Source organism: Cebus imitator, unplaced genomic scaffold (genome assembly GCF_001604975.1).
Source record: "Cebus imitator isolate Cc_AM_T3 unplaced genomic scaffold, Cebus_imitator-1.0 Scaffold656, whole genome shotgun sequence".
Taxonomy (NCBI): Eukaryota; Metazoa; Chordata; class Mammalia; order Primates; family Cebidae; genus Cebus; species Cebus imitator.
In genome coordinates, this window is record NW_016107971.1 from 756,571 (window position 1) to 780,020 (window position 23,450).

Consider the following 23,450-nt stretch of genomic DNA (forward strand, 5'->3'; position numbering starts at 1 on the left):
GTCAATTTCATTCCTTTCTATTTTTTCCATTGTCCTTAGCATTTCGTCAAATCTTTTTTCAATGTTCTTAGTTTCTTTGCCTTTGGCTAGAACATGTTCTTTTAGTTCACAGAAGTTTCTTACTACCCACCTTCTGAAGTCTGATTCTGTCATTTCATCACACTCGTTCTCCATCCAATCCTGTTCCCTTGCTGGTGAGGAGTTGTCATCCCTTTTAGGAGGAGAGGGGTTCTGGTTTCAGGTGTTTTCATCCTTTTTGTGTTGGTTTCTTCCCATCTTTATGTATTTATCCACCTGTCGTCTTTGTAGTTGCTGGCTTTCAGATTGGGTCTCAAATCTTTCAGATTGACGTTCTGTTTGTTGATGATGAGGTTATTTCTGTTTCTTGGTTTTTCTTCTGACAGTCTGGCCCCTCTGTTGTAGGTCTGCTGAGGTCCACTCCAGGCCCTGCTTGCCTGGGGATCACCTGCAGCAGCTGCTGAACAGTAAGGGTTGTTACCAGTTTTCTTCTTCTGCTATCTTTGTCCCAGAAGGATACCCGCCAAGTGTCAATCTGATCTCTCCTTTACGAGGTGACTCTTTGGATATACAGGGGTCAGGGAGCTGCTTGAGGAGACGGTCTCTTCTTTATAGGAGCTCAAATGCTGAGCTGTGAGCTCCATTGTTCATTCAGAGCTGCTGCACAGGTACGTTTAGGCCTGCTGCAGCAGAACTCATAAACCGCTTTTTGTTCCCAGGTGCCCTGTTCAGGGATTTAGGGCTTTATGACTTTCTGTTATGTTGCTGCCTTCTTTTTTTTTTTCCTTCAGAGCTGCCCTGCCCAACAAGGAGGCAGCCTAGTCACTGTCTGCCTGTATAGGCTTTGCTGAGCTGCTGTGGGCTCCGCCCAGCTGCTGAGTGAACTTCACTGCAGTCCTGTTTATATGGGTGTAGTGATAACTGCCTCAGCAATGGTGGCCTGCCTCTGTTAAGGCAGAGCCTCTCTGCTGTGGCGGGTTGCCTTGGCAACGGTGGGCTGCCTCAGCATTGGCTAACTACCTCCGTAGTGGCAGGCTGCCTCGGTAATGGCGGACGCCTCTCCCCCACAGAGGTGAACCGTCCTGGGTTCAGCTGCGCTTGCTGCAAAACTCTCAATCCAGAGAGTTTCTGATTGCTGTTCTTTTGTGTGGGTGGGACCAGCCGAGCCTGATTACCTGGCTCCCTGCCTCGAGCCTTGGTTTTTTTTTTTTTTTTTTAAGTTGGTGTTCCAGTCGCCAGTTGAAGAGGCGCTGGGGTCTGTGTTTTTTCCCATGCGGCAACTCACTGCGCTGGCTTAAACAGCGGCACTGAGATTTTTGGCCCTGGAATCTACTGTCCTGGTTCCCTGCTCAGTTCCCTTTTTAATCAGATGAATGGGCGACTTCCCGTGGCTCCAATCGTCAGCCAAAAGGGCACCTGGACCGGTGTATTTTGTACAGAGAACCGCTGCTCCGGAGTGCCCACAAAGCAGCTGCGCGGGGCAAAGCAGTGGCGCCAGCCGGCACAGTGGCGCTGGCCAAAACAGCCACGTTGGCGACCTGTGGAGCTCCTCTGCCTGGGAATTGCCTAGTCTGTGGGCAATAAAAATGTGGCATCCACTCACCCTCTGTGCTTTCACTGGGAGCTGCAATCCTGAGCTGTTCCTAAACTGCCATCTTAGATCATCCCCCCCAATTCTTTCAAAAATTTTGTGTTTCTGCTTCTCAGGTAGCCTATTTTATGGACGATCTAGCAGTGAATGTAGTTAATCCAGGCAGCACTTCCCTATTTTCTATTGTTCCTATCTAACTGGAAAACACTAAGACCAATCCATGTAAAAATTTGGCCACCAGCCTAAGGTACCAGCTCTAGATTCCTATCTATGGTGTTTCCATCATGTAAGGTTTTCTGCTTATTTCTCTTTTCCTGCATTCTCATCCTCATGTTGTGGGAACAGGACTGTTTGTTCCCCTACTCTTCCTGTCCCTCCAGAAACTTTTCACAGTGTGCTCTGGATAGACCATCAATTGAGTGGTTAAGGAACTATTCTACATCTACATCTATATCCTTTTCACTGGGTATTCTTTTTATCAGTTGGCTTTCCAGAGACCTGGCTCTTCCATGGGAAGAGGTTTCTTTTTTTTTTTTTTCAAGTGGGGGATGTTGATCCTTTTATAATTCTTGGCTTTGGCGTCTTCTGAGCTCCCAATACCACCTCCTGACCATTAATTCTCTGAGGCTTGTGCAATCCCCTTATTTTATTTTATTTTTTATTTTTATTTATTTCTTTAAGAGACAGTCTCCCTATGTTGCCTAGGCTGGAGTGCAGTGGCTATTCACAGGTACGATCCCACCACTGATCAGCATGGGAGTTTTGACCTGCTCTGTTTCCGACCTGGGCCACTTCACCCCTCCTTAGGCAACCTGGTGGTTCCCCACTCCCAGGAGATTACCATACTGATGCCGAACTTAGTGTCGGCACCCAATTGGCATAGCACACTACAGCCCAGAACTTCTGGACTCAAGCGATCCTCCAGTCTCAGTCTCCTGAATAGCTTGGACTACAGGCATGCACCACGGCACCGGCCCCCTTGTCTTTTGAGACTCACGCCATTTACTTTTTCCACCCTATACTACTCTCCGTTGTTATAATTTACCAACCTCTCAGTCATTCCTTATCCATTAAAGCCTTCAGCATGAGGTTCATGATCTTTCCTTTGACTCCATGTTCCACTCTCATCCCTAGTGCCTCCTATATCGATATGAATGGTCAGTTTACCCCCAGTCTCTTGCTTTCTTGATCCTGATCTCCAGGGGGTGTCATGACACTTAATCCACCTGTGGCCATGTCCTTGTATTGGCATCACCTGTAAATGTTCTATCTCTGAAATCATCAGTCTATGCTTCTTTGCTTTTGACTACTATTTCTATGGACTCAGTTGCATCTCCCCAAAATGCATGTGCTGAAGCCCTACTGCTCACTGTGATGGTATTTGGAGATGGGGTCTTCAGGAGGTCATTGGGTTTAGATGAGGTCATGAGGCATGGCACCCTCATGATGGGATTAGTGCCCTTATAAGAAGAGATGCCCACGTGGTGAATTGTATCTGTCATCCTAGTCTGGGATGCTGAGGTGGGAAGATCACTGAGGCCAGGAGTTTGAAACCAGTCTGGGCAACATAGCAAGACTGTGTCTTTGCTAAAAAATAAAATAAATAGCCAAGCATGGTGGTGCACACCTGTAGTCCCAACTGTTTGAGAGGCTGAGGTTGGAGAATCTCTTGATCCCAGGAGTTTGAGGGTTCAGGGAGCTGTGATCACACCACTGCACTCTAGTTTGGGGCAACAAAGCAAGACCCTGCCTCTCTTTAAAAACAAACAAACAAACTGAAAGACACTAAAGATCTTGGAAAGAGCTTGGTCTCTCTCTTTCCCTGTTAGGTGAGAACACCATGAGTAGTTGGTAGTCTGCAACTCAGAAGAGGGCCTTCACTAGAACCTGGCCTTGCTGGTACTCTGACCTTGGACTTCCAGCCTCTAGAACTGTAAGAAAAATAGCTTTGGTTGTTTAAGCTACCCAGTCTATGATATTTTGTTACAAAAGCCTGAGCAGACTAAGACAATTACCTTCAGTCCTTCCAGCTCCATTGACATCTCCAGTGCCTTGTTTTCTCACCACTGATCTGCCTTTTCTTGAATTCCCTTCCTTCTCTGATCAGCTTAGTTTCTTAGTCTTTCATCTTAATGTCAATATCTCTAGATCCCTTGCCCTCTGCCCTTTCATTGGGCTGAACTTTTTATGGTCTCAGAGGCAGTGACCCCATATATTTTGTATACATGGGTGTACCTTCTCGGCAAAATGTTAATCCTGCTTCAATCTAACTGTCCGCTTTTACCATGCTTTTCATCTGTGTTTTAGAGTGATATTGGAGACAATGATACAACTAAATAGATTAATGACTTTGAAGACTAATGCTCTCCAACCTCAAACGTACTCTTATCATTTCTCCTTTATTTTCACAATCTGCTATTTCTTCCATTTTCAGCAATGATAATTTTAAACATCCTCCACTCAGACTCCTACCCTATTATTTTTTCATTCTTATCACATGCCATTGCCTTGTACTCCACAAAGAAGACAGGAATTGTCAGGTGGAAACTAGCTCAGATTTCTGCTATGAAATCTGTAAGTTTGTAAGTTATCTGTACCCATAATTCTTTGTCTCTCAATGGAAGTGCGGTCTCTCTAGTTTAAACCATTTCCTCTTCCAGTGCTTAAGATTCAGGTCTGCATTTCTAGTGTGTGCTTAGTACTTTGACAGTGTGCTTACACAGTGAATGGACAAGTTTGGTTTCTGGATAAATAGTGAATCAACATCAACCTACAGTTTCTGTCTGCCCATAGCCTTCATAGATGTTCAACTTAGTGGTGCGTTTCCAGTCCTTAATCACCCCAGGGCTGGTGCATCCTCCTGCAGCCACATAATGCTTCAGACTCTTGAATCTGTAGCTGGAGAGGCATCAAAAATTGTTCTTAGCCTCAGGGTATATTTCTACCAATAATAGGTCTGTTGTTAGAACCTTGGAAAAATGATGCAGATATTCTAATACAGGAGGTGCTCATTAAGTGGTAGTCTATGTTCTTATTACTATTCTATTGGGTAGTCTATTCAGATACCCCAGTGAGATCAATCAGCCATAAAGACACTCATTTACTCTTCTGGACAACAGGCATTAATGTTAAAAGCAAATCAACCAGTGCTAACTGATGACAGGAAGTCAGCCTTCTGCAGCAACCCTTCTGAGTTTTACTACCTCTCCCAAAGCCTGAACTGTGTATGAAGGTCATGTCAGCAATGGTAAGGTAAAAGAGAACTAATTTTCTGAAGTCTGGAGGTGGAAAGAAAGCCACCAATTTTATAAACTAGGCTTAAAGTCTGTAGATATTATTAGTTTCCCAGTGCCCTGAATACACAGAATAGTAGTGAACATTTTTAATAAACTCACAATTCATTTTATGTTTATTTGATTTTGGTGATGTCCAGTGGAAGGGTCAAGAGTGGGAAGTTTATAGTAAAAGTTTTTATGGTCTCAGATAGAGGCAGTGACCCTGTATATCTTCAATACATGAGTGTACCACATTAATGGTGATGTGGTAGCTTGTCTATATTAGATAATAACTGCCTGCCCGGTTAGGTCCAGAGACTAAGAAAGATCAAAATTGATGAACGGATTCTGAATTAATTCCAAAGGCACCAATACATCATTGCCTTTATATTATTAATTTCAGGGTATAAGTAAGAGGTGACTTTAAAAATTTTTAAGTGTTTTTCTTTTAAGGGTTTAAGAAGCAATCTGAACATTTTATATGAGATGGAATGTTGCTGAATAAAGATATAATATATTTAACCATAACTGTTTTTAACTGGTCCACAAAGTGCCAATGAACTAGGCATTTCTCCATGTCAACCTAATTTAATATGGTGATATTGTTTGCTACCACAGTTGTTTCCTTCTGTCGAGTTTATGTCCTTGCCCATATAGCTAAAATGAAATTTAGAGTTAAATGATTATTTAGCAAACTCTAAGGCTTGACACAATGCTTGAGAACCTGTGATTTCTCATTAATCTTTATCGATGATGATTGGCAATTCCACTTCTCAGTTGGTACCCTAGGGAATTCTAGGGTGTGTGCAATGATGCTCATTTCAGCAGCTTAGAAAAGATTAAAGTATCTTTGATAGGTACTTGGCTCATTAATGTACAGTTCATTCATACTCAGGAATACTATGCAATGATTAAAAATGTATTACATATATTATCATAAATACAGCTTTAAGGAACAGTGTGAAATAAAAAATGCAAGTTTCGCTATGATATAAACAGGTGCCATCTAATCCCACCCCAATATCATAATATGTTTCTTTTGGGATAGATGGATAGGTAGATAGACATAGGTATAAATTTATTTTAAAGGCCTAGAAGAATTCATTTCCAAGAGGGAAGGTGGTCTTTGTCTTTAACTCATTTCCTGTTTGCTCTGAGAAATGAGTGCTGGCAGTGAACTACACTTTTTTTTTTCATAATGGGAAATGGGTGTAATATTTACTTTTTAAATTAGAGGTCATATATTTGTCTTTAATGTTTATCTTTTTAAAGGGAGGTATAATTAAAATTTAGTTAAACAGACTCAACTTTCTGATTATAATTTAATTTTATGTTCTGGGCCAAGATATGGACTTCAAGTTGCAAGGGAATAAAAAAATCCCACACGCTAATAGAGTTATTGTCATCAGTGGCAGCCAGACAGGTGTGTTACCAAAGGGTAGGATTGGATCTACTTCAACAGATTAAGGGTTCCTAATTTTATTTATGGTATCATAAGTGGAAATGGACTCTCTCCTGAGGGATCCTCTCTTATCTGGTGAAACCCTTGTGCTGAAGCAGTTTGTGGTACATCTCTGGATTTGCAGATAGAGTGGTGATGGGAAATCTGGACAGGACCTGGGCCCCAAAGGAAGGAAAACAAAAATATGCATGTGAGGTGGGAGAGACAGTGAGACTGTGGGGGAAAAGATCCAGGGAAGAGGGCCATGGACTTTGAACTCAGCTTGGGGATGCCTTGTATCTCAAAGAATTACCGATTCCCCACCTTGCATATCTTGGGAGAGAATTTAGTGTTAGCTCTGTGAACTTAGGAGCTATCATGTTAATCACTGCTAACTGAATGGATACACAGTGAGACATTTACTTCTGGATCCAAGAAGCCTTGTTTTGATCTTTGTTGCTTTAAATAATAAGCCTAGATATTGCCATCAAAATTGTGAATTGTGAAGCAGTTGAGAGGTTAGCACAGCAGTGTAGAGGTTGTGCTGTGGAGTCCAGTAGACCACAGTTTAATTCCTAGTTCCACCTTGGCAATTCTTTAGGCCAGTTACTTAACCTCCATGAGACTCAGTTTCCCTAGTTCTTCCCTCACAGAGTTTTGGGGAGATGAAATGAAATAGTCCATATGAAGTGCCAGTAAGTAATCAATAAATGATAACTGATATTAATATTGTCTTCTCCAATATCACTATTGTCTTTTAAAAGCTTCCTTCTCAGTGACACAACAGAAGTAGCCAACTCCTAATTCCAAAGCCCCTAGGGAAGTGAGAGGCCATTGCTCTCACAAGCAGGGAGAGCATTTTCAAGTCAAGATCACACTCCAAATTTAATTATTGATTTGCCCCATTCTGGGCATGAGTCACTGCGCCATTGTTAATGCTTGTCTCTGGTCTTTGTCCCATACATCCCACACTAGGAACTGGTCTTACATTTAGAACAGTCTCAGGGCAGAAGGTTGGCATGCGACACAGAAACAGACAGGCTCCTTGGAGCCAAGCTTCCAAGACATTGCTCAGAGATAAAGATCCACCAAAGGCATCACCCAGACTCCACAAAACATCTGTCAGCTGTAGATCCATCCATTGTCTAAAGAGAAATAGGAAGGCCATTTGAATTCTCTTGTGCTGGTACTAGCAACAACAATAGTACTTGCTATTATCAAGCACTGACCTGTGGAGATAAACAAAGATCACACAAATGAAAACAAACGCTATGAGGCCATGAGGCCAATGGACTCCTTAAATTTTTTCAGTAACAATCTTAATTGGCATGGCATCACCTTCCAAGTTTTATGGCTTTCAGAGGTCTCAGAAGTTATCCAGTAGGTACTTTAATTAATTAATGGATTGAATAAGTCAATGATCTCAGTTTCCCCTATTTTTTTCTCTACCCGATATCTACTGGCCGTTGTACCTTATGAGAGTCAAAGACTATGAGGTGACGGTGAGCAACATACACCTATTTCCCCCAAGGGACCTTTGGTAGAGTTTGTTAAGAGAACTTGAGTGTGGAATAACAACACACAACCATTTATCTTAGGCAGAATTGGATGTAAGGTGGAGAAACTTAACCCCAGACAAACCAAGCTAAAACAAATGCAAGCCAGTTACTTCATTGCGTGTTCAACCAAAGAGATTGATATCAGTTTCAATGTTCTTTGAATTTGCCAAGAAGTACTTAACTAATTTTCTTAAGAAAGGGGTAGTGTGATTTTGATCTTAGAGGCTGACTCTAGAACCCAAGCCCCTTATCAATTGTGACTCCACCTCTGTGTTTATCACTACTGATAGTGGTCAACACAGTTGTTCACCCTGTTGCTGGTAGCATAGAAAAACAAGTAACATCCCAAGTGTGTCTTTGGGGGTGATCATCCTGGATCCTTCACCTACTGCATGGAATCCCTATTCTTCCTCTTTTCCCTCCTGCATACTCTTAGAATTTTGAACTGTAGTAATTTGCTTTTGATTATTTGGGGTATGCCCTCCCACCCTGCTCTCAGCCCTGTTCCTTCTCTCAACATTGACAGTTTCTGTAGTCTTCATTAGGAAACTTCTTTCTTAGCTTTAGTCTTATGAAGCTCCGTTTACCTGCAATAGAGGAACTTTCAGGTCTGTACAGGCTGTGGGAGAACTGTACCTGGAAGTCTGGCTGAATCCCATTCCCAAACCATACTGGGAATACTCAGCCATTTTGGGAGCTCCTGTTGTCCCTTCGGTGAAGAATATGGCCATTAGATCTTGGCTCTTGGTCCTCACGCAGGTCTGCTTTGGAGGGGCAACTCTGTAAGTCACGAAAGAGGCAACAGGCCTAAATTTAGGTTCTCTGACTGAGTGCCTAGGCCCTGAGTTTGGTAATCTCTGATTTTAAGAAATAACAGCTGGTATCTTAGAGGATGATTTGTTAGAGGGGCAGCTGCCATTTTTCCCTTAAAATTTTTTGCATTAATTTTTGTTGCATAAGAAATATATGATGCATTTACACTCCAGCCTTCTTTTTCTCAGTAAAAGACCCTCTTTATTCATTCAGTTGCTCAAGTCAAAAATCTGTAGTAATTCTTGTTGTTCCTCTTTCCCCATCTCTCTACTTACCGACCCAGTTATCTGTGCTGCATCGTAACCATCGCCAAGCCCTGACAACTCTACCTCTAAAACATGTCACAAGCCTCTCTCTTCACTATCTCTACTCATGGATGGGATTAAGGTGGATTGAATGAAATACGTGCTACAGGTGTGATATTTAAGGGGCTACCAGCAAATTCAGTAGTCAAATAATATTTTAGTGAAATAGTTTTAAATAATCAAACCTAATGCAAAAATCCATGATAAACAAAATATCGAAATTTAAAACCAAGATAGGACAATAAGCACTTCCAAACTGTTCAAATATTTTCAATATGATTTAGAAGTGAGATTCAGCCCGGCTTCAAGATACAGTCCTCACCCAGCCTATAATTCAGTCAGGCACTTGCATGACTCACCTTACATGTCAGCCTAGTCCTGTCTCTCGTTCCAGTAAAACATTTTTTATAAAAATAGGCAGCTGGTCTGTCATGAGAAGTTTGTCAATTTGATTTTTTTAATTAAAAAATTTTTAAATTATTCAATTGAAAAGAGCATACAATTTATAAAATTATAAAGTATGATATATGACAAATATGAAAAATAAATTTAAAACTTCGATCATAACAATTGTTTTATAATTTAATTAAAAATTATTTTAAAATTAAAATATTATTTCTCTCAATCACTGGATTTTTTAGTGCCCTTTTATATTTTGTGCCTGAGGCGAGTTCCTCATTTGCCTGGCCTGTTTTCAATCCTGTTTCCACTGCCACCACCATGGCCTACACCAGCACTGCCTCTCATCTGGACCACAGAAACTGCCTTCTCCTGGGTCCCTTTACTACCTCTCTTGTCTTTTATTTTTCAGACAGCACTTAAAGGAGTTTTAAAATGGTGGCTGAGATAAAGTCTTTCCTTTCAGCGTTTCCCAGACTACTCCTACATGACCTGCAAGACCTGCCGCAGTCTCCCCTTCCCTTGCTCTTCCGCCTACTCTTCTGCCACTCTCTTCCCCACTCACCACACTTCAGGCACCCTGGTGTTCTTTCTGTTCCACATACAGGACAAGCTCGCTCCTACCTCAGATCCCTTACCTCAGAGTTCTCTCTTCCAGGGACACTGTTCCCGCAGAGCTTCCGAAGGCCAATTCTGTCATATTCAAATCTCAGCTTATCCTCACTTCAGAAGTCACCAAATCTAAAATAATTCCCCCATCTCCACATCAGATAAATTTATTTAATTTGCTTGTTTTGTTTTGGAGTTTCTTTTGAAAACTTTATTATCTTGATCATTTATGTGTTTTCTTTTCCATTTTGTTGTCTATAATATAAAATCCATGAGGGTCGGGCTTAGCCTATCTTGTTTACTTTTGTGTTTTTTTTTTTTTTTTTTAAATCCCTGGACACTGAAATATTGCCCTCTAAAGACCACATTTATGATGATCAAACTTAATACAGTAGTCCTGCTTTATCTGTGGAGGATGCATTCCAAGACCCTCAGTTGATGCCTGTAACCACAAATAGTACTAAGCCCTATATACACTATGCATTTTCCTACACATGCATACCTATTATGCAGTTAAATTTATAATTAGGTACAGTAAGAGGTTAAAAAATGATAAAACAGAACAATTATAACAATGTACTGTAATAACAATTATGTTAATGTGATCTCTGTACTCACCTATTTTGGACAATGGTTGACCACAGCTAACTGAAACTGCAGAAAACAAAACCACAGATGAGGGGAGACTACTGTATTTGGCTAACTTGAGGACGAACATGGCATTTTCTTGCTATTTTAATAAATATTTCCCCATATCCCAGTGAGGGTGAAGGTTTTTTTTTTGTTGTTTAAATTTAAGGGTCTCTGGGTTACCCTCTCTCTTGCTACATAGATATGTTGCATAGTGGTGAAGTCTGGGCTTTCAGTGTAACCATCACCAAAATAATGTACCTTGTACCCATTAAGTAATTTATCATCCCTCATTGTCTCCCATCCTCTGACCTTTCTGAGTCTCCAGTATCTATTATCCCACACTCTATGTCCATTTGTACCCAGTATTTAGTTCCCACTTATAAGTGAGAACATGTAGTATTTGACTGTTTCTGTGTTATTTTACATAAGATAATGGCCTCCAGTTCCATGTTGCTGCAAAAGACATTATTTCTTTTTCTTTTATTTCTTTTTTCTTTTTCTTTTTTTTTTTTTTTTTTTGAGATGGAGTCTCACCCATTCTCCCAGGCTGGAGTGCAGTGGTGCAATCTCGGCTTACTGCAACCTCTGCCTCCCAAGTTCAAGTGATTCTCCTACCTCAGCCTTTCTGAGTAGCTGGAATTATAGGCATGTGCCACCATGCCCAGCTAATTTTTGTACTTTTAATAGAGACAGGGCTTTGCCATGTTGGCCAGGCTGGTCTCAAACTCCTGACATGAAGTGATCTGCCCGCCTCAGCCTCCAAAAGTGCTGGGATTACAGGCTTGAGCCACCATACCTGGCTATGATTTCATTTTTTTTTATGGCTTGATAGTATTCCATTTTATATATATATATATGTGTGTGTGTGTGTGTGTGTGTGTGTGTGTGTGTTTGTGTGTGTGTGTGTGTGTGTGTAAGCTTTTCGCTATTTTTTTGTAATATGTTTATATTTCTATTACCTAATTTTTTACCCTTTCAGAATGAATGGTCACATATGAATCAAAGTATAAGACTTTCACTCAGACTGAGAACTTGTAGGCCAGGCTAGGGATGCTTGTGTTGGGGGGTACTCTTTTTTCACATTCAGCTTTTCATTCTGACCACTCATACCACCTTCTCATACATTATCTCATCTTTCAAAATCAAACGTTTTCTAGATTTAAGCATCTCATTTTCAGTGCCCACTTACTGAATCAACTTCTTGAAATCCAACCACCCATCATAGCTCTTATCTGACACTAGGACCTTGGTCTTCAAGGTGGGGCAGTCGGACATGGCAGAGTTTACAACTGGGGCCATAGCTTCATTGGCCACAATGCATTGGGCTTTAGACATGTGTAATTGATAGCGAATTTTCTTGGCAGTCAGCTTGGGGCTCAAAGGTGATTCCTGAAAGGTGATTCCTGAAAAAGTCACAAAAGAAGGCTTCATTTCTGTCTTTTGAGTAGAGAATATTTCCTCAAGCATCCTGGCAGGCATGGATGAGGTCTCTGGGTTACCCTGTCTCAGGAGTCTGTCTTCTCTAATGATGTAACAGGATGGCAGCTGGGGAAAAGTGAGACAGGCAGGAGACTGAGCCCACTCAAACAATCCAGTGATCAGTGGCTCTGCTGCTGTTATCCTTTCACCTCAAGCAGGTCCCGAGTTTATATGGCTAGGTGGCAGACCACCTATTACTTGAAATATAGCCTGATTTTGAAACTATGAGGCAAAGAGATTATGGAAACTTCCTCTTTGTTTTCTTATAGCTTGAGAATGGCTTTTGCTGTGGATTTCTGGATTTGCACTGGAGACAAGACACAAAACAAAAAGATCTTTCTGCCTCTTTTCTGGGGCTGTTTCTGTAGATTCTTCTGCACCCATCACACACCTATTGTGGACTTCCTATGAGATTGGCATATGCTGGGCGCATCTTTGTGCCAGAGGCTGTTCTGACAGAGGCTTCTTTTCACTTTTCAAGCTTGGAGAACTAGAATACCTCTAGGATTAACTGTTGATGTTCTTGTTTGCCTTGCAGTAATGCTTACACTCTCAACTACAGACCTATTGATTTTGGAAAAGAATCTGGTTTTACTGGTGAGGGTCCTTTCCACATTCTCCACCTTTATCTTCTGATTCTTATATTAAAATCTCTTGGGCCACATAAAATGTCATTATTCATAATTGCCCAAATGTGAAAACAACCTAAATATCTATCAAAACTGATGAACTGATAAATGAAATATGGTATATATATTTACATAGTGAAATGCTATTAATTCATAAAAAGAGTGGAGTACTGACAATGCCTTATCATGGGTGAACCTTGAAAACGTTACGGTAACTGAAAGAAGCCAAGTACAAAAGGCCACATGTTGCATTCTGTTTGTATGAAATATCTGGAAGAGGCAAATCAAATCCAAAGATAGGGAGTAGATTAATGGTTGCCAGGATTTGCAGAGAGGGGAAAATAGGGAGTGACTGCTAATGGATTTCTTTTTGAGGTGATGAAAATCTTCCAGAATTAGACAGTAGCGATGGTTGCCCAGCTTTGTGAATATTCTAAAAACCACTGATTTGTACACTTTTAAATGGTGAATTTTATAGTATGTAAATTATATCTCCAAAACAAAGTCATAGAAAACAGGATCTGGAATGGAATGGGGAGTTCATCTAATTCGAGTTACTCACTGGGTTGTTAGGAAGGCTGAGGGACACAGTGGAAGGGACTTGTTCAGCATCACCGATTGTCATCTTATAGCTATCAAGTTATCCTTTAGCATTGTGTGTGTGTGTGTGTGTGTGTGTGTGTGTGTTTGTCTCTGTGCGTATATCTGTGCAATTGTGTGTGACACAGAGAAGTATCTTTCTTCAGATAACTACAAATGCTTTCAAGTGTCCCCATGCTTAGATGAAGCATTTGAAGAGCAGTGCCAAGTAATGCTAATTTATTTTCTCTATTGATTAGCAAGAACTCTTTCTATATTAAGTCCATCAACCACTTATCTTTCATGAGTGTTGCAAATATGTTTTCTATTTTGGCATTTGTCTTTGCCATGGTATGAATGTGTGTGTGTCCCCCAACCCAGATTTATATGTTGAGATACTAAACTCCAAGGTGATGGATTTCTTTGAGACCTTTGAAAGGTGATCAGATCATGAGAGGAAGTCTTATGAATTTCATTAGTACCCTTATAAAATAAGCTCCCAAGAGATCCCTCATTCTTTCCATCATGTGAGGACACAGCTAGAAGGAGCTATCGATGAATCAGAAAGTGGGCCCTCACTGACATTGCATCTACCTTGATCTTTGACTTCCCAGCCTCCAGAGCTGTGAGGAATAAATTTCTTTTATGTATGAGTTACTCAGTTGATGCCATTTTGCTATAGTAACCCAAGCAGACTAAGGCAGTATTAATTTTTTTTTGTTGTGTTTTAAGAAAAATTCTAGAACTTTATAATAGTAGAAATATCTAAAAAGACATCTAGCAGCTTTTCTTTTTGTTTACAGATATAATGTTGAAATTTCTTGTGATAATGTAAGCGTATTTTAAAAACATTTAATTTTATCATGTTGAGTAATTTATAATAATTGAGAGAGAATGCACATGTTGTTAGAGCCGTCACTGTGAAGCATTCTGGATGCCACAAAAGGGCACATCTGCTATAATCACATGGACAGATCTCATATATATGGAGAAGGGAGGATTGCACCCTGTTCCTCCTCCAAGTTTGCCACACATATGCTCCTTGTATATTATAGTTATTTTTTTCAATGAATGAAATTTTTAAAATTTCATTAAGTGTAGTACATCTTAATTTTTTTTCCTTTTTTATTTGGGCATCTGGTGCCATGTTTAGAAAGCCTTTCCCTGAGTTTATGTACTCACCTATATTTTATTCCAATACTTAAGTCCTTTTTGACATTTCAATTTTTAGTGGTTCATTTGAAATTTATTTTGGTACACTATTTGGAGGTAGAGTTATGACATTTAATGTTTTCAAACAGTCATCTTTAAATCATTTTTAATCAGCACTTTCATTTCTGGCTTGAAAAGACCTGATAAATTCTTATATATACTTCAGTCTGTTCTGAGCTTTCAATTTTGTTGTCATTCATTTGGCCTTATACCATCAATAAGCAATTTTAATTATTCTAAGTGAAAATGATAGCACCGCTTTGGACTGGTCTGTGGCCAAGGAAATCACTATGTGTAACTCGGCCTCAGGTAGGAGGAATTTCTGATGACCCAGACTGAAGTGGTCCATGTCCTTTCTCAGATACGGATCAATTGTCCCTGAGGATAACTCAGTCCATTGGGAACTGGGGAAACACTGGGAGCCTAGGTAGTCCTGAGGGTAGGATTCAATCCCTTCCTCTCTTCTGCATGTCCCCCATAACTGACAGCTGGCATCCTCAAAGATGCCTGCTCTTTGAATCACTTTTCAGGGTGTTTTATTATTATTATTATTATTTTTAAATCTAGCATCCCTGTTAGTAGGCAAAGGCAGTAGTAGGCCAGGCCAGTTGTGGCAACTCCTAATGAGTTTGGCCCATCCCAGGGGTACTTTGTTTTTCATAGGCACCTCCCAACTATCAAAAAATGTATGTCTCTATCCAAGAATAGAAAGTCAGTTCCCAGGTCTTTGTAAGAAAGAAAAGAAAGAAAAGAAAGAAAGAAAGAAAGAAAGGAAGAAAGGAAAGGAAAGGAAAGGAGGAAAGGAGGAAAGGAAAGGAAAGGAGGAAAGGAAAGGAAAGGAAAGGAAAGAAAGGAAAGGAGGAAAGGAAAGGAAAGGAGGAAAGGAAAGAAGGAAAGGAAAGGAAAGAAAAAAAAAAACCAAAGTCAGGTACTGTAGCAGACAAAGAGGAACGATATTGGGGTGGGCTGCTTTCTAGTATCCTTCACTTCTCACTGTTGCGAAGGGGCTCTTAATTGAGGCATTTCTGTTTATGTTGAAGGAGTGAGCCTCAGAGCCATGGATGGGATGTCAACAAAGAGCAGCTGTATCTTGGCTGATCCCAAGCTCATTCAGGGTGACTCTCAAGGACTCTCTAATACTGGATGTAGAGCAGTGATCCCCAACTTTCTTGGCACCAGGGTTTTGTGGGAGACAGTTTTTCCACAGACCAGAGCAGGAGGATGATTTCAGGATGATTCAAGGGCATTACTTTTATTGTGCACTTTAGTTCTATTATTATTACATTATAATATATAATGAAATAATTATACAATTTACCATAATGTAGAAACAGGAGGAGCCCTGAGCTTGTTTTTCGGCAACTAGAGAGTCCCATCTGGGAGTGATGGGAGATAGTGACAGATCATCAGGCACATCTCATATGGGGCACACAACCCAGATCCCTTGCATGCGCAGTTCACAATAGGGTTCGCACTCCTATGAGAATCTAATGCCACCTCTGATCTGACAGGAGGCAGAGCTCAGGTGGTAATGCAAGCGATGGGGAGTGGCTGTAAATACAGATGAAACTTTGTTCACTTGCCCTGTGCTCACCTCCTGCTTTGCGGCCTGGTTTCTAACAGGTCACGGACTGGGGATCCCCTGAGGTAAAGGACCCTTTAGAGATATTCCCACATTCTCTCTCTCTCTCTCTTTCTCTCTCTCTCTCTCTCTCTCTCTGTTCTTTTGAGACAGAATCTTCAGAATCTTGCTCTGTCACCCAGGCTGGAGTGCAGTGGTGTGATCTTGGCTCATGGCAACCTCCGCCTCCTAGGTTCAAGCAATTTTTGTGCCTCAGCCTCCTGAGTGGCTAGGACTACAGTGTGTGCCACCATACACAGCTAATTTTTTTTTGTTATTATTATTATTATTTTTTAGTAGAGTCAGGGTTGTGCCATGTTGCCCAGGCTGGTCTTGAACTCCTGAGCTCAAACAACTACCCACCTGTGCCTCCCAAACTGTTAGGATTACAGGTGTGAGCCACTACACCTGGTCTTCCTACATTCTCTTTTTTATAGATGGGGAAACTGAGGCCCAGAGAGGGCAAAATGTGCATGCTCTGTTACTTTGATGAAGACTATGTTAGGACAGAGGTCTACAGTTCCTTCAGGTGATAAATGGCCTATAAGCTAAGTGCTCTGTGGATTATTTACTCTTCACAACAGTTCTGTAAGACTGGACTGTAACAGTTCTGTAAATATGGACTATTACTGTCCATATTTAATAGACAAGGAAATTGAAGTTTAGAAAGGCATAATTTACAGAGATGGTAAGTGGTGGAGCTGGATTCAAATCCAGCTGTTTAAAGATCCCCACACTGTGGGAAGAATTCAGCCATCAGATGGAGATCCCTCTAACATCTCCATTCTGTGAATAATTGAGATTGGGATTCACATGAGCCTCCAACCCTGGGGGTCCCTCTCCCATGCCTCACCAAGGTGCACACAGGCCAGGCAGATCCAGTAGGCTTCAGGTGTTGGGGGCAGGATTATCATCAGCCGGTCTCCGTGGCTAAGGGCACAGGTATCTGAGAGGATGCTGGCAGTCTTCTTGGAGAGTTGAGTCATCCTTTCAGAGCTCCATTTGTCCTCTTCTCCTTTGGCACTAACTTCCCAGAGGGCGGGGTAAGGCTCCCTGAGTCCGTCCTAGATAGGGTGATATTTGAAATATTGAATATTAGTCAGTGTGGACATTGGCTATGGGAGGCCACTGTTGCCAGATGCCACCCTCAAGTGGCTAGATCTTGAGAGGCCAGGATGCCTGGGCCTAGGGAGAGCTACTGTTTCTCAACTGGCACAGAAATATTTACTGTTTACCGACATGACAGTCCTGGTGGGTTTCAACATAATGTCAGGCATGAGCCTAGGGAAGAACCTCCTGAGAGAACCCAGCATGTAGAGGCAAACCAGCCCTGCCCAAGAGGGCAGAGATTTCTCTGGGCATAAATCCCACTACTGGGTGTCTACCCAAAAGAAAAGAAAACATTATATAAAAAAGACACCTGCACTCATGTGTTTATAGTAGCACTCTATTCACAATAGCAAAGTGATGGACTCAGCCTAAGTGTCCGTCAATAGATGATTGGATAAAGACAATGTGGTATACATACAACATGGGATATTGCTCAGCCATGGAAAAGAATGAAATCCTGTCTTTTGCAGCAACATGAATGGAGCTGAAGGCCATTATCTTGTGGGAAATAACTCAGAAAACCAAATACTGCCTGTTTTCACTTGTAAGTGGGAGTTAAACAGTGGGTACCCATGGGCATAAAGATGGAAATAATAGACACTGGGGAAGGGAGTGAAGTTTGCAAAATTACCTATTTTGTACTATGCTCACTGTTTGGGTGTTGAGTACACTAGAAGCTCAAACCTCAGCATTGTGCCGTCTATGCATGTAACAAACCTGCACATGCACTCCCTGAGTCTAATTTTTTTAAAGATTTCTCAGGGCATGATCCTGTAAGTAGAGAAGAGTGCCCTCCTTCAAGCCCATTAGGATTCTATTCCTGCCTTCACATATACCTGTCTTCCAATGCAACTTATTTTTCAGTGGGACAAGTTTTGAAGGGAAACAATTTAATTTCCCATGCATTTTAGTGAATGCATGGATGAAGTTACCTAGAACTTTCAAAACATTTCCATTCTAGCTGAGCCTTCTCCTCCTTGACAAACAGCACAGGTTTGCCCTCTTCATTCCCTGATGATGGAAGGAAGGAGGGTTCCTTTCTCCCTTTTTTCCTCCTCTCCCTCCTTTATTCCTTTCTTCCTCCTTTCTGTCCTCTCTGCCTCATCTCTTTCTCCCATCTCTCACCTCTTTCCCCATTCCTCCTTTCCTTCTCTCCTACCTTCTGAACTTAATTTCTTTCTTCCTTTACAACTTTCGTCCTCCCTTTGTCTCTTTCTCTTGCTTTTCTTCTCTTTTTCCCATCTACCCTGGAGCAGCCCATAGAATTGCTACTTTGTTCTGATTGTTTTAGAATTTCTTATTACAACAATGAGAATTGGCAGGGATGGTATAGGCCTTCCCAACAACTCCTCCCCCTATGACCAATAACAACAAACACAACTGTATCTCTCCACTGCCATTAATTTTTATTTTCTTGTCAACTGTGTGATATGATGTGGTTCAGGTCTAGGCCATCAGTGACAATTTTATGTGGCTGTGGAAGTAATGTTTTTTTTTGTTTGTTTGTTTGTTTGAAACGGAGTCTCACTCTGTCTCCAGGCTGGAGTTCAGTGGCATGATCTCGGCTTACTGCAACCTCTGCCTCCCAGGTTCAAGCAATTCTCCTGCCTCAGCCACCTGAGTAGCTGGGACAACAGGAATGCCCTATCATTCCCAGCTAATTTTTTTGTATATTAGTAGAAATGGGATTTCACCGTGTTGCCCAGGTTGGTTTCGAACTCCTGAGCTCAGGCAATCCACCTGCCTCAGCCTCCTAAAGTGCTGGGATTACAGGCATGAGCCACTGCACTGGTTGTAATTTTCATTTTTGTTCTATAATATCTTTGCACTACCCAGGTAAGAGCTCTGCTCAAATCACTCAAGCACCTTTAGTGGTTCGCCACAGCCCATCACATCAGGTCCAAACTCCTTGCCTAGGCCTTCAGGGCTTCCCTTTTTTTTTTTCTTTTAAGGGTGATAGAATTTACTGATTAACAGACTAGTAAAAATGAAAAACAGTAAAAATACCAAGAGTTTATGTATGTATGAAAAAACATGCCCTATCACACAAACATGCCATTGATTGTGGGAATTGATAATTTTTTTCTAGAAGGCAATCCAGAAATGTGTTGCCCGAATGTTTACATAGTATATTTGATGGAGTAATTTCACTTCTGGCAATTTAAATGAAGAAAAGGATATAGATACACAAAGATACTCATTTCAGCATTGCTTACAATAGCAAAAAAAGTTGTAAACCACTTAAAGGAGTAAATACATTTTGGTTCAATACTCAGTGAAATACTTTATAAACATAAAGATATTAAGGTATTAGATAGAATATTTATTGATGTTGAAAGGTAGTTTCCATAGCACATTATTTCCACATTATATTATTTCTCCAGTGCGTTGTTTCTATATCATTTTATTCCCACAGCATAGCACTTTCACAGCACAGTGTTGGAGGAGAAAAAGAGCAAGTAACAAGTGTGATTCTAGTTTACAAATCATTATACACAGAATGACTCCATTTCTGTGAAAGCAGATGATCTGTAAAAATCAGTAGAAAAGAAAATAAGCCTAAAAATACATATGAAAATTACCAGTGGTTATCTTTGGGTAATATTCCATATTAAATTTTTTTTTTTTCATTTTTACCAGTATTTCCTAACCATTCTATAATGAAGAGCTCTTAAATGATAAAGGGCTGGACCAGATGATTTGTAAAGTTCCTGTCGACTGACGTTTTAGGCATCTGTGATTGATGCCCCAAGTGACTTCAGACAATTCATGTTTAGTTGGGTCAACTGTGTGGCTTTTGGAGCCCAAGCCTCTGCTCATAGCTGCAGTCTTCTGCATTCCTTGCCCGCCCTCCCTCTCCCTGACCCCCATCACTGCTCAACTGTCTTGCCTCTCAGCCTGGAAGCTTCTGCTGGGTAAGGCCCAGGTGGGCCTTTGTCTGTGATCTGTATGCTTAATCAAGAGCTGAGCAAAGGAACAAGGCTCAGCATGGTGCCAGATGCCATGCAGGCACAAAGAGATAAAAGGCACAATGCTAGCCCTAGAATCTTACTGGGACCCAGGACTCACACTTAGCGCCTGGTTGTAGAACACTATAGGGTCCAGCCCTATAATGTTCTGTGAGGCCCTCCCAGCTGGTGTGGATACAAGAAACTGTAGAAATAGAAGGCACAGACACAGAGATAGAGAAAGAGAGTTTGGGCTTGGGGGTCCACTGCCAACCAAAGCATGGAGACCTGCAGTGGCACCGAGTGCCTGGACACTCTGACTTTTATTGAGTGCAAATCAGTGGGCAGGGAAGGTAGGATGAGGTAATGGTGGTCAGTGATAGGGTCAGGTAAATCACCTGTCTTGAAGATAGGAGGCCCAGGACTTTCAAGTAGCTGAGGCAAGGAGAAAACCTAATGCGTGAGCGCTCTTCCCATATTTGTTAGAAATGTCAAGGACCTTAATTCTTCTGAGAAAAAGAGAAACCAGGTGCAGAAGCAGAGTGTGAGAATGGACATGGAATGTGACCACTGAAGCACAGCATCACACAGAGATAGTTAAACCTCTGGATGTCTGCGGGCTTTCCTGACAGCCATCGGGCCTTGCCACAAGAGCTTGGAGAAGCAGAGTTTTCTCCTAACGTCCTCAGGAAGGAGATGTCTTGGTCATTTTGGACATCTCCTTTCCTAGCTGGCTAAACAGTGGGTGCTTTCACAGCACTGGCACTGCCGCACAGCCAAGGCACTCTCCAGCAGCCCTTATGCGGGCGTGACAGAGGGCTTAGAGCATCTTGCCTTAGGATCACTTTGTTTACAATGTCACCTCAGTTACATGTTTCATAACCCAACAGCCATTAGTAAAATTAAAGATTATATTGAGTATATATCTTTATGAGTATAAGTAACTATAAGATTATATATGATTATAAAAAGGAATAACTATATGCCTACATTTCTAATTCTTTTCTAAATCAATATTTATATGGGAACAGGCTGAGGCTTCAGACCCTTGCCGCGGCACTAGTGTGGTTCCCCCCTACAGAACACCAGCTAAGAAATGCAGAGGAGAGAGAAAGCAGCACAGGCTGGGCTGGGAAGACAGAATGGGTGGGGAGGGCACCCCAAGAGGAGGCACAGCTCAGCAAAGGTGAAAGCCCCCCAGAGTCCTTCAGGATACATGCCTCAAACCTTTTCAAGGAGCTTTCACAATCCTTGCTCTAAGGAATTTTTGTTCTTTGGCCCAAATGGGTAAAAATTAAGTCTCCTAAACAGAAGTCTTCCCTCTAATCTAACCCTAGATGATGGACCAAAGGCAATAAAAATCTTTGCACAAAGACAATGAATTACTGTTTTGCTCGCTTTCCTTACTCCTCCCAAAGTGAGTGATAAAGATGGGGAAGGCCAGGAAGGGGCCAGGGGAGGGGAGGAGGCTAGAGGGACAATCAGACATGACACATGCAAATAACACTTACTGCCCACCCTCCACATGCACTGGATTCTCCTACGGTCACCACCAGCTCCATTTGATGGAGGAAATGAGACTTGGAGAGTTAAAATGGCTTGCTCCAGAGTCACCCAGCCAGAGAGTGAGCAAGGCAACTCCATGCAGCAGGACCTTTCAAAATTAGACTCCTTCCTGCCTTTTTTCTCCTCAAAACTCAGTACTGTTCCCTACGGCCCTATACCCAGCCAAACTATTCCTGCATACTCTTCCTTCTTTCCATCATGTGTCTACTCATGTGATTGTTCCTGCCTAGACAGCCTTCCCCATGACTTTTTGTTGAAATTCTTCTCATTCTTCAGGATGCGGTAAATACCTCCTCCTTTACCAAATCTTTCTAGATTGCATTTTCCAGTGGCATACTTATACCTATTTCCTTTGGCACTTCTTTTTCAGCACTTTGTGGCTATCATTTGCTTTAAAGAAAAACACTACACAGTAAGCTCCTTTTGTGTTTGGCTTCTAAAATTTTGTATGTGCTAGAACATGCTAAAAAATGATGGTTAATTAGAAACAAATCATATTGCTCTGATAATAGTGGTAATAAAAGCTAACTGTTATTGAATGCTTACAGGGTGTTGAGTCCTGTGCTAAACAGTTTTTATTGATTGTCTCGTTTAATCTCAACAACACTGTGAAAAACACACCATTAATATCTCCATTTTACCGGTAAGAAAACTAAGATCCTAGAAGGTAAATAACTCACTCAGGGTTGCACAGTTATTTAGCAGCAGAGCCAGGATTTCAATGTAGAACCATCTGGCTGTCAAGCCTATGTTCTTTGTCATTTTACTATAATTTCTTTTCTCTGAATTTGCACTTTCTGGTGCCAACCATAGATGGGATTTGATCTTATGATCTTTGGACACTTTATCAGTTGCCTTGGCCAAAGTTTCAAAGTTAGAAAACAAGAAGTTTTACCTTTTCCAGCTGGGACCACTGATCCAGCACATCCTTTGCAAAATTAAAGTTCTGGGAAACTGCTTGGCCTAGGGACCTGAGGTCAGGAGGCCTGATGGTCTGAGCAGGAAATTTTTGGTTTGGATAGCAGCAGGCTCCAAATCCAAGTCTGAAACACTGGGCCAAGGAGAAGAGTTGAAATCGCCCTAGCATTTGGGTCAGACAGGGAACCACCTAGGTAAACTGGGGGAAAAGACAGGGAGTAGTTGAGTAGCTCAGAGCAGTAATTAATCACTGAGGTTACAGTACTGAGAATGAATTCATAAGGCAAACAATTTCCTTATGAGTACAAGCAATAGTCAGACCATTGGAGATAAAACCCATGAGCACAGATACTTACCAATTCCAAGAGGAGTTTCTTTGGGGGGGGGGCTTCAGATGTTGGGAGGATGGTAGAGCTGTTGCCTTCTGCCTCCTATGAGAACTGCTTACCTCTTAAAATTTAGTTGCCAGCTCTGGGGAAGGAGGCATTTCCTTGGTCCTAGAACAAACTAAGTCCTGGCTCACTTTCATTGGCTCTCAAGCCTAACAGGCAATCTCTTTTTGCTTCTAGGAGATAAAATCTATGGGCTGTGAGCTAAGTTGAAGCAATAGGTGTGCGTTCCTTTCTAATACGATGTCAGGAGAAACAGGTCACAGACTATTTTGCCAAGCGTGGTGAAAAGAAGATGATGGACACAGAGTTTAAATAAGATTTTGTTGCTTACAAAATCCTGCACTGCAGAAAGG

At 41.5% G+C, this 23,450-nt stretch overlaps 1 protein-coding gene across 1 annotated transcript in view; it reads right to left on the minus strand.

The window, feature by feature from the left end:
• ACSM6 (acyl-CoA synthetase medium chain family member 6) overlaps positions 1 to 22,874 on the minus strand; it is a 41,771-nt gene extending 18,897 nt beyond the window's left edge. Inside the window, 7 exon segments of the mRNA XM_017518013.2 lie at positions 4,384 to 4,519; positions 6,431 to 6,501; positions 7,314 to 7,470; positions 8,521 to 8,664; positions 11,833 to 12,046; positions 17,017 to 17,227; positions 22,683 to 22,874. Coding sequence (XP_017373502.1) covers positions 4,384 to 4,519; positions 6,431 to 6,501; positions 7,314 to 7,470; positions 8,521 to 8,664; positions 11,833 to 12,046; positions 17,017 to 17,227; positions 22,683 to 22,874 — 1,125 coding nt within the window.
• Positions 22,875 to 23,450: the final 576 nt, after the last annotated feature.